Source organism: Fukomys damarensis, unplaced genomic scaffold, assembly GCF_012274545.1.
Source record: "Fukomys damarensis isolate Sample0158 unplaced genomic scaffold, DMR_v1.0_HiC HiC_scaffold_5, whole genome shotgun sequence".
Taxonomy (NCBI): Eukaryota; Metazoa; Chordata; class Mammalia; order Rodentia; family Bathyergidae; genus Fukomys; species Fukomys damarensis.
Genome location: NW_022900917.1, coordinates 28,058,724 through 28,070,632, shown reverse-complemented (window position 1 = coordinate 28,070,632; position 11,909 = coordinate 28,058,724). Strand labels below are relative to the sequence as shown.

Here is an 11,909-nt window from a genome sequence, read left to right as displayed (position 1 = left end):
TTTTTTTTTTTTGTACAAGGGATTGAACTCAGTATCTTGCACCTACAGGTGATGGAACCACTAAGCTAAATTCCTGGTCCCCTAGATTCATTTTAAAAGTTTCAGGTGCTAGGTATCAGTCAACATAGCACATCCATTATAAAGATCATGACTTTATTTTTTTTTTTTCTGAGACAGAACCTCACTACATAGTTCAGGTTGGCCATGAACTCACTGTGTAGATCCTCCTGCCTTAGCCTCCCAAGTGCCTGGGATGACAAGCATAAGCCATCATACCTTGCAAAAAAATCATTACATTTTTTCAAGTATACTCTACAATATCCTTTTTCTAAAACGCTGCTTACAAAATAAGTAAAAATGTTAATATTAGAAAACAGTATAAATGTTGTACTTTTCTTTGGGTTATTTCTTGTGTTTTATTCTTTGCAGTTGTAACCGTAAAATGAAACAACCTTACTTAAAGGACTTATACATAAGGTCATCTTTAGCAAATTGTAATATGTTACGAGAATCAGACGACCAAAAGACTGAATTAATTAAAGTAGACAGAAGTGGCTCAGAAGACAACACTTACAGGGTATGATTTAAGAGATTTTCTTTTTTACTTAATGTGAATAATCTTAGTTTTAAGTTCAGAGTCTCAAAAGTTAGGCATGCCTTTATAACCAAAAAGTATTGTTGAGTAATTTAAATGGATTGATGAAAATAGGTTCTTTTTCACTTCTTGATTTCCAGGTTTTACGTAATACAACTTTTTTGTAATTTTTAAAGGAATAGAAATGACACATGTAAGATCAGATGTAAGTGAAGTCTTTTGCTACATATTTATGGAAGGAGAAACAGCATTCAAGTTTTCAATTCATGCTGGATGTGGTAGCACACCTATAATTCTAGCACTCAGGAAGCGGAGGAAGATCGCTGTGGGTTTGAGGCCATCATGGGCTACATAGTGAGTTCAAGGCCAGCCTGAGCTAGCAATAATACCCTGTCTCAAAAACCAAAATAAATAAATAAATAAAGAAGTTTCCAATACTTTTTTTCCATTGAGTTTATTGGTACCTTTTAGGTATAGTCACATTCATCATTGGGATCTTGTACCTTTACATGATCATTTCTTACTTTTGGGGGCAGTGGTTTCAGACAGGGTCTCACTATGTAGATGAGACTGACCTGGAACTCACTATGTAGCCCAGGCTGGTCTCAAACTCGTGCTGGGATTATAGGCGTGCACCACCACACCCGGCAAATTCTTATTTTTTAAAGTAATAGTTCCTAGCCTTTTTGGCTGTCAGGAGATCTATAGGTTTTCATTTTAAAAAAAAAAAATCTACTTTTAGACATACTGCAAAAGAATTATATATAATTTCAAGGTTTTATGGACTAACCTGAAACCGAATTTTGGACCAAAATTAAGAGGTATTCAGAAATTTTAAAATTACTCAATGTTAGCTTGAACAATTCTCATGTTGTTGAGAATTTTTAGTTTGTGTTGTTATTATCTTGTTCTTCTTTACTTGTTGGCATACTGGTTGTTATTTTGATTGTACCGTGCACTTTTCTTCCCAGTATCTGAGTTGCCTTGCCACCTTTGGTACTACTGGTTTTCTTACTATTTTCCTCTTCTTATTCTCTGCTATGGGGACAATATCGTGAAAAGTAATAACTATAATTAATGCATTAATAATGACAGTTAACATTTCTTGTATAGATACTATGTGCCAGACACTGTTCTGTACTATTTTATACATTTTACTTGCATTAATTTTTTTTAATTCTCACCAGAGCTCTTTGAAATAGATATTGTTATTTTCACATACAACTAAAAACACGGAGATAACAAGTTAGGTAACTTTTCTAAGTTCACATAATGTTTTCTTTCAGTCCCTAGTTGAACAGCTGGACCAAGAGAGAGAAATGAGGTGGAAAGCTGAACAAGCGGAAAAGAACCTTATGGATTACATAGATGAATTGCACAAACAAGCAAGTGAAAAAAAAGATGTTCATAGCCTGGCTCTTTTTACCACAGACAGGTAGGTAAGGTGAAAGTATATGTGATAAACTTAAAACTAATTTATAGCATAAAGATTACTAAACGAGCTGGGTGTGGTGGTGCACGCATGTAATCCCAGCACTCAGGAGGCTGAGGCAGGAGGATCACTGTGAGTTTGAGACCAGCCTAGGCTACATAATGAGTTCTAGGTCAGTCTCACCTACATAGTGAGACCCTGTCTGAAAAAAACAAACAAAAAAACATACTAAACTAGAATGTGTTAGTTGAAACTAGCTGTAGTGTGATAGAAATATATTTATTTGATTGGAAGATCAGTGCTTTGTTAACTTGTTACAAAAGAAATAGGTACATTTATTTGATCCCTTAAACTGAGAAGTATCAGATAGTAAGTATGATAACTAAAGAACAAGGAGACTAAAGCAGGGGTTGTTGGACTTTCCATAATGTTCAGGTTCTGGCAAATATTTTGAGGCTTTGTAGATCCTTTTGCTCTCTTGTCACATATTCATCTTCTGCAATGGTCTTTGATACCAGATTGCTTAGGTTTCTGAATTCTGTTCTCATTTTTCCTTCTTCACTCTATTTCTTATATCTTTTTTGATATATTGCATTCTTGAAGTCTGTATTCTATTCTGTAAATTACTATAATCATTTTCTGTCTCTATAATTGTTTCTAAAGTTATGCCATTTTAAAATTATTATAGGATTTTTCCATGGAGTTCTTGTTGTGTTTTGTTTCTTATCCTTGAAGGAACACTGGGTTTCCAGATTTGGTACTTGCCACAGATATGGTTTGGAAGCTGCTGGCTGTACTTGTCTGTACAGTGGATAATTCCTATAATAAGTCCTCATTTGAATAGAAAGTTGGATATACACAGCTCTCCACCCAACTCCATTTATTTTAAGCAATTACTGGTATTTTCTACCTCCTTACTCATTTCTCATATCTTATAGACATGTTATATAAGGAAATTTACAATACTTAACACGTACCCTATGAGAACCTCTGTAAGTATGCAAGTGGTGATACATAATGCTATCACTAGTCCTGCCACTATCGCCCACCTTCCTTCCTGTATTAATTAGTCAGATTTCCTGTTGCTGAGACAGAATTCCTAGCACCACAATTTAAAGAAGAGGTTTATTTTGGCTTATGGTTTCAGTGGGTTCAGTTCATGATCAGCTGGCTCCAAGTAGAAATGTCATGGTGGAAGGCCCCAGCAGAGGAAAGCTGAACCCACAGCAACCAGGAAGCAGGAAAAAAAGGAAAAGCCATAGATGTATTCTCCAAAGGCACATCTCCAGGGATCCACCTGCTCCAACCAGGTCCTACCTCCTAACAACACATCAGCTTTGGACTTGTTAAGGATTAATCCACTTTTTAATTTAATGCCCTGTGATTCAGTCACCTCCTGAAAAGCCACTCTAAACACATGAGACTTTTAGGGGACATTACAGATCTAAATCATCATATTACTTTATTTGTGTTTGGTTAATTTCTATCTGAATTGATAAAAGGAAATAATGGACAGGGATGAAAACCAGATGGATAAATTGATGGTGCTCTTATTGCCTCAGAAAAACAGCACACTTGAACAACCACTGTGTCCTAACCAATTTATGGAAACCTGTGACAGAAACATAGATAATGGCAGAAAGAGGGAGTATTTGTCTTCCTTTCTTCAGAATGAAGCAAAATTTAAGTTGTTTTTATTATTTAAGTTTAGTTCTGTTTGTTTTCAAATTGAAAATCTTCCCAGATTTTGGCATTATGTTATTTTTTGTTTTTAGCTATATAGGAATGAATTTTTGCTTTATTCTACTTTGTAGGTATTATTTAATGGGATATTAGAAGAAGCTGTGTCTGAGGCTGCTCACCAAATTCTGTTTTATTTGAAAGGACTGTGTCATACTTTATTTTCCTTATGAATATCTGTCTGTTTTATCTGTATTTTCTTGAAAATATCCGTTGTTCTCTTAAAAAATCAATCTCAATCTTTTCTAACTCTGTTTTTATTTAAACTCATGTTTGTTTATGATGGTACCTTCACCAATCTTGCTATTCCTATATATGGCTTGGTAGGGACTCTGTATCATTTGTACCTTATGTAGGACCTGGCATTTAAGTGCCATGCTCTGTGTTGGCTTAAATGAACATTTTTGAAATTGTATCCATTGTCCAGATCTCCTTGATAAACAGATTTGTTCATTTGTGACTCGTCTTTTCTCCTCTATAAGCATTAACCCCAAGTACAGTTTTTATCATTCTTAAATGTGAGTGCTGTTCTTAACGGCATGCATAATTTCTGCTTTAGATTAAAGGAAGTTATTTTTAAGGAGAGAAATTCTAAGGCACAACTTGAAGTCATGGTTCACAAACTTCAAAATGAAATTAAAAAACTAACTATTGAATTAATGAAAGCAAGAGATCAACAGGAGGATTATATTAGACACTTACGAACCCTGGAAAAAGCATTAGAAAAAATGGAGAGACAAAAAGGGCAGCAGCAAGCAGCACAGGTATTTTTTCTCTTTTAATGTATCTCTGATGTGGAGTAATATAAATTAATATCTTCTAGCCTGAAACAAATTAATATTGTATAGTAAGCCTGAAAGATGTTAAGCTATTGGCAGAAAATTAAATTATGTATCAGTTGTGTAGCCTTTTGAATTATGTCTAAATTAATGCTACCAATGCTTACACAAAGCAGTTCTAAGAGTTGGTAGAAATACTGTAGATAGTTAAGCTTAAATTTTGAGGACTAGTTTTTGAAAGTACTTGGCATGCTTGACTTTCTTTTTCATGCTGAGTGGAAATGCTCATCAAAATCTGTGCTGCACCTGACTAATGCCAATACATGTGGCACTTCAATGGCTATACTTTTTGTAACCATAACATTGCTGATTTAACTTTGAAAATCAACTTAATCACTAGGCCTTGTTACTTATAAAGCACAATTTTTATGATAACTGGCATTAATATAAAGCTGGAAGAGATTATTATCTAAGTACTGTAACTATGTATACTTTACCCAGATGAGACTTCTCCAAGAGGTAGAACTCAAAGCTGCAGCTGCTGATAGAGAAATAAACTTACTTCGAACTTCTCTTCACCAAGAAAAGGAGCAAGTGCAACAACTTCGTGAACTGTTGGCATTGAAAGAACAGGAGCACAGGTATATTAGAAAAGTATATTAGAAAAATATTGAAATTTAAAATTAGAAAGAAGCTTGTGGGTTTTCCCCTCAGAATTAATTGATTAAAGACAATAACTGATTATTGATAAAGTCTGATAGAATTAGCTCATGGAAAATACCATGTTTATGTGTGTATTAGCATCAGTCCTGTAACAACTACTAGCTAAAAAGCAATGTGTTTATTGTTTATTATTCATTACTGATGTTGTTTATTATTGTCATTTGAGGTACAGCTTATAAATAAAGCTTATTTTGCATTGCTCCAAATCCACCCAAAAGTTGATTGTTGTATATAGAGAAAACTGTTTTAGTTGACCTCCAAGTAAATATTTGTTAAATGGTATTATTCTTCTGCAGCAGGAATCAATAAGCTTTTTCTGTAAAGGATCACAAAGAAAATACACACAAGTAAAACTTCATATTTTTTCTGTACATACCTATGCTCAATTTCTGTCTTTGAAATTGAAAAATTTAGTTTGAATTAACATTAGGGAAAATAAAATTCTAAGAAATATTTAAGAATCTTTAAAGTTTTTCACTTTTTGAACAACATCCTTTGATTTGTTTTTCATTCTAGGAAAGAACTTGAAACAAGGGAGTTTTTTAGTGATGCTGAGTTCCAGGATGCCTTAGCTAAGGAAATAGCCAAAGAAGAAAGAAAGCATGAACAAGATATAAAAGAATACCAAGAGAAAATTGATGTATTAAACCAGCAGTATTTGGATTTAGAACATGAATTCCGTATTGCTTTAACTGTTGAAGCCAGAAGATTTAAAGATGTAAGTCCTTAGAGCCTGTTCCTCATAAAAATAATAGCTACTTTGCTGGGCATGGTTTTGCACATCTTTAATCCCAGCACTTGGAGGCTGAGGCAGGATTGCTGTGAGTTTGAGACTAGGCTGGGTTACATTATTAATTCAAGTCCAGCTTGAAATGCATAGCAAGACTCTGTCTCAAAAAAATAAAAATAGTAATAATAATAATAATAATAATAATAATAATAATAGCTACTTTTCTTCCTGTTGGTTATAAACTAAGATTATAAATGGTGAAGTAAAGATTATTAGAATAGAACTGAAAATCTGCAATCTCTCCCACTGCTGTAAGCAGGGTTTGGCAAAACTAAAGATCACAGGCCCAGTAGCCCACTGACCCTTTTTTTTTTTTCTTTTTTTTAATATAGCGTTATGGGAATGGAGCCAGGCCAATTTGTTTACATATTATCTGTGACTGCTTTTTATTAGAAGACCAGAGTTGAGTATTTCCAATAAAGATTATGTGCCCTGGCTTGGAAAAACCCAGTTTACAGTTTGGCAATCCCTGTTGCAGAAGAACAGTCTTGCTCCTGAGGCCAGTCTCACCAAAAATACTCCAGATCCCATTTTCTGTTCCCTGCTTAAGGATACAGCTTCAGTAAATCTTCCCTTTCACTCTTATATCCGCAGTGTGTCCCTCTGTATAGAACCATTCCCTGCAGCATACATCTGACACTGATTTCTCTCATCTTAAGAAAACTCTGGTCTCATTTAGCTACCACCTTGTTTCTTCTGTGATTTACATCAGAACTTCTCAAAATTGTGCATCTGTTATAACTGATTTCTGTACTCTCTAACCTGCTCTGATCAGGCTTTTATTCGTACTGCTGTGCTGTCATTGCTGTAGTCAAAGCTGCCAGAAACATCCACGCTGGAAAGCATCACTTTAGTCCTCATCTTATTTGACCTCAGAACAGCATTTGATTTCTTTTGATCTCTGTACTCCATCAGATTCTTTCTTTACTTGGTTACCAGCATACTTTACCTCTTGGTTTTCTTGGCTTTCTGTTACTTCATTATTTTCAGACTCTCTTACGGGTGTCTTGTTTTTGTTAAAATTTTTTTCTGAATGCCCAATTTTCAATTATTAAACCCTTTTTCTTTCTAGACACAGTCAATCTCTTGTTAAATACTTTAATCTTCATTTTTTATCTCCATCCTAGACCTTTTTCCTGATCTGTCTAAGCACCTATTTAGCATCTTTACCTCCACTACCTGGCTTTCCCCAAAACTTTCTACTTACTTTGTCTTCCCATCTCAGTTAATGTTATCTCCAGCCTTCTACATGCTTAGGCTCTCCAGCCTTCTACATGCTTAGGCTCCATTAAAATCATTGTGGACTACTGTTTTTCTGACACTCCATATCCAGGGACTCAAGAGATTGTGTCACCATTATTGAAAAAATATTTATTGTCATTTCTTACCATTTCTTTTACTGCCACTCTGGTATAAATAACATCTTTCACCTGTATTGTTTTAAAAACATTTTAATTGATCTTCCACTTCCACCATGTCTCGTTTCTGTTTAGACTGACAATAGGTAGCATCAGTAATGTTCTACTAAAATAAAAATTACATCATACAATTCCCCTCCTCAAAGAGCTCTATTGTCCCTTCATTTTAATCAGTTTAACCCTCAGTTACTCAGAGGTATAACCCTCTATAATCTAGCCCTCACATTTTCATCTCCGATCCTTCCCTCCAGCCATGCACCTCCAATGACACTAGCCTTTAGCATATTCCTGTCTAGAACACTTGCCCTTCATATTAGCGTAGCTTCTTCTATTACCTCCTTCAAGTCATTGCTCCAGTGTTATTTTCTTAGTGATTATATTATTTGAAATTGAACCTTCCTCTCTCAATACTTCATCCTTCTAACCTTTTTTTTAAGCACATAATATCTAACAATAAGTATAAAAAGCTATATATCATGGTACCCACTAGAATGTAACCTTTATAAAGGCAGAGATTTTAGTGTGTGTCCCTCGTTGATATATTCCATTACCTAGAACAATGGCTGATGTACAACAGGCCCTCAGTAAATATTTGTCAAATCATTGAATTCTAGCTATAAATCCATTAATTCCCTGGGCAACAAGATAAATGGATAATCTCCCTGGGCCTCTGTTTTTTCATCTGGAAATTAATAGATTGAAACAAAAATTTTTTTTGAAAACTCTGATTCTAAAAATGAGAGATGTAAATTATTTCCAGAAGCAAATATTTCTAATTATTTAGAGAATCACCATTTATAATATAATTTTGAAATATAGGTTAAAGAAGGTTTTGAAAATGTTGCAGCTGAGTTAGCCAAGAGCAAACATGCTCTTATTTGGGCTCAAAGAAAAGAAAACGAATCATCTTCTTTAATTAAAGATCTAACCTGTATGGTAAAGGAACAAAAAACAAAACTAGCAGAAGTTTCCAAATTGAAACAGGAAACGGCAGCAAATTTACAGGTAAGACTTTCTAACATTATATTTCCTTTGAATGTTTTTCATCATTTTTTCAAGTTTATTATGATTTTTAAGAGTACACAAAATGAACTTTTGAATGATGTTCATTATACATTGTATAGGAGAAAATTACAACTGAGATAAAACTTATTTCACAGATTTTCATTAAAATAGTTAAGTAAAATAAGTGTATTAATTTTAAGAAATGTTAAATAGGTGCTGCTTATATAGTGATACAACAAGAATTGAGAAAGTGATACTGAAAGATTTGAAATTTGAGAAACATGACTTACATTGCTGATACTAAGTTGTTATAGGTGGTGGTGGTAATGGTTTTTAGACATACTTAGGTATGATGTCCTTATTGTTGTCTCACTTTTAGAATTGTGCTGTTTGGTACAAGGTACCTCCCAGGAAGTAACTTTTAAACCATTAGTATAAATACTTTTTGAGAAATTTTCAATATTATACATATAGTTCACCTTTTTTTTGTTGTTTTGGTTTTGGTTTTGCGGGGGGAGGGGTTGATACCGGGAATTGAACCTCAGAACCTTGTGCTTGTGAGTCAGGTAGCAACATCACTGAGTAAAAAAATCCCTGGCCCTAATTCATCTTTTATAATTGTAGACAAAATTAACAGTGTTCAAAGGTGTGGCACCTAAAATTTGACTTTTTATTTCATAAACCTATATCATTAAAGTAAAATTTCTGATATAAAATTTAGCACATTTATTTTATTTACTTAATAATTTTCTCAAAATGCAAAAATAGAAAGTAAAAAAGCACTTAATATAATAATTATTTTGCTTTTTTTTTAATTTTGGGGACTATACAGAATCAAATCAACACTCTGGAAATTTTGATCGAAGATGACAAGGAGAAGAGTATTCAAATAGAACTTCTCAAGCATGAAAAAGACCAGCTTATTTCTGAGCTAGCAGCCAAGGAATCACTAATTTATGGTTTAAGGACAGAAAGAAAAGTGTGGGGACATGAGCTGGCACAACAGGGTAAAACTCTCAAATTTTCAGTGTAAATAGCCATTCTTAGACTCAAAACAATTTGGGTATTGGAGTGAAAAGGACCTAACTACTTAAGAGATGCCAAGAAAAGATAATTTTCTGTCTAGAAGAATAAATAGGCATTTGCTAGACAAACAGGAAAAAATGCCACTTAGGAAAAGGAAAAAGTTTATTGTACCAATTTAGAAGTTAGAGCTCTGAGGGCTAAGAATGTAGTTCACTGACGGAATGATAGCTTAGTGTACACAAACCCGAGTTCAGTCTTCTGCACTGCAAACAAAAAAGTTACAGCCCATGTGTTTTTAATTTTTTTATATAAATTTACATAGAAATCTCATTTATCTTTTTTGTGTAAACATTCAAAATGGTTTAGCTCTGATATATTTTATTGCTTTCTTGCTAATATAATTGGGCCACTTCATTATAATTTATGCAGAAATTTAAAATAGTACATGAGTGAAAACCACTTTAAGCTTAGGTAAGACCTTGGTCTCATTCTCTTCCCAATCACTGTAAAGCAATAGATAATACACTTCTTTATGACATTTATGGATATCTTAAATATCCTTATGAATACCTATATGTTTTTAACAGGATATTTCTCATTTACCTATTCCCTGTAGGAATTCTTTTTTCTTTTTTTCTTTTTTTTAATCTTCTCTTGGAATTCTTAATATGATTTGTTTGACATGACATGAATTAAATATCACGTCTGAGTTTCTTGTTCTTGATTTTATTTATTTAGAAAGCCTGTTTGTTTTGTCTCCTCTCTCTTCATAGAAGAAGTCTCCTTTATATGCCTTGGTTTTTTGTTTGTGTTTTTTTACTGGATCACACATCATTAAATTAGATTTTCATACTATACAAAACTTCCAAGGTATATTAAAGTTTCTAACTATGTTTGTTTCTTAGGATCATGTCTGGCTCAAAATCGTGGAAAATTAGAAGCCCAAATTGAAAGTTTATGTAAAGAAAATGAATCTCTGAGAAAAACAAATGAAAGTGAAAGTGATGCATTAAGAATAAAGTGCAAAATGATAGAAGACCAAACTGAAACAATTAGAAAATTAAAAGATGTAAGTTTGACATTTGGGGAAAAGAGTAAATGGCATGTTTAAAAATCTGGTGAGGTCAAAGTATCCAAAAATAACTTATCCCAACTGCTATAGAATTTAATATAGCAGGCTGAGGATTTAGCTTAATGGTTCCACTGCCCGCCTTGAAAGTGCAAGGTCCCAAGTTCAATAAAAAAAAAAAAAAAAAAAAAAAAAAAAGAATTTAATAAGGGAGGGCAGGGATAAGGGGAAAAAACAAGAACCAAGACCTGTACTGTATACCTAAAATGTACCAATAAACTAAAAAAAAAAAGAAGTAAAATGTGTTTTATACATGTTTCACTTTCCCATGATGAATGCCATCATTATGTACTAATGAATATAAAAACTTTAAATATATATGTGTATATATAAAGAGAGAGAAAAAGAGAGAGCGAGAGCAAGTATATTTCCTTTTGTAATATTTCTCATGTACTCTTAAAATGTTACCAGATACTTATTTGTGTTTTTGGAGGTGGTTTGGGGTTTTTTTTTGGTACCAGGAATCGAACTCGGGTCCTACACTTTTGAGGCTGGTGGCATAATCACTGAGCTAAATCCCCAGCTACCAGATATTTATTAACTTAAATTTTATTTCAAAATTTTATGTAAATTTTTATTACAACTTTGAAATAACTACAACTATTCAATGTCAATAAGAAAAAATAATATTTTATGTTTAAAATATCCTTTTAAATGTTAATTAAACCATATCTAATTGCTCAAAATGAGAATTTGTTGTTTAAGATTAACAAAAATGAATTTTTTTTCTTAAAGTGTCTACAAGAAAAAGATGAACAAATCAAAATATTACAAGAAAAGATGACTGAAATAGAAAAATGTGCTCAACAACAACTTGATGAAAAATCTTTACAGCTGGATAATATAATAGAAAAACTAGAAAGGCACAATGAAAGAAAGGAAAAATTGAAAGAACAGTTGAAAGCAAAGGAGGTAGAACTTGAAGAAATAAGAAAAGCTTACAGGTATTTTAAAATATTTTTCACAAAGAAAAATGTGGCTTAGTAACTTCATACAGCTAATTTACTTTTTAAATTACTTCTCATATTAGTACACTTAATCAGAAATGGCATGATAAAGGAGAACTTCTAAGCCATCTTGAAACACAAGTAAGAGAAGTGAAAGAAAAATTTGAAAACAAGGAAAGAAAACTTAAAGCAGAAAGGGACAAAAGTATTGAACTACAAAAGTAAGTATTAAGTCCTAAAGGATGTGAGAGCTATTTAAACACAAATGTTGAATTGTGATGGATGAAAATAGAGGTATCAAAAATATAAGGAACAGGGCTAGGAA

At 33.0% G+C, this 11,909-nt stretch overlaps 1 protein-coding gene across 7 annotated transcripts in view; it reads left to right on the top strand.

The window, feature by feature from the left end:
* Lrrcc1 (leucine rich repeat and coiled-coil centrosomal protein 1) overlaps positions 1-11,909 on the top strand; it is a 31,790-nt gene that overhangs the window by 16,200 nt on the left and 3,681 nt on the right. For 6 of the 7 annotated variants that reach the window (XM_010645304.3, XM_010645303.3, XM_033760340.1 and 3 more), the window contains 10 exons: positions 430-577; positions 1,882-2,030; positions 4,327-4,531; positions 5,048-5,187; positions 5,786-5,987; positions 8,297-8,482; positions 9,315-9,489; positions 10,414-10,577; positions 11,373-11,581; positions 11,668-11,805. In XM_010645304.3, the coding sequence (XP_010643606.1) occupies positions 430-577; positions 1,882-2,030; positions 4,327-4,531; positions 5,048-5,187; positions 5,786-5,987; positions 8,297-8,482; positions 9,315-9,489; positions 10,414-10,577; positions 11,373-11,581; positions 11,668-11,805 (1,716 nt within the window). The remainder of the gene's footprint in view (positions 1-429; positions 578-1,881; positions 2,031-4,326; positions 4,532-5,047; positions 5,188-5,785; positions 5,988-8,296; positions 8,483-9,314; positions 9,490-10,413; positions 10,578-11,372; positions 11,582-11,667; positions 11,806-11,909) is intronic. The other variant, XM_033760343.1, reaches the window with a different exon arrangement.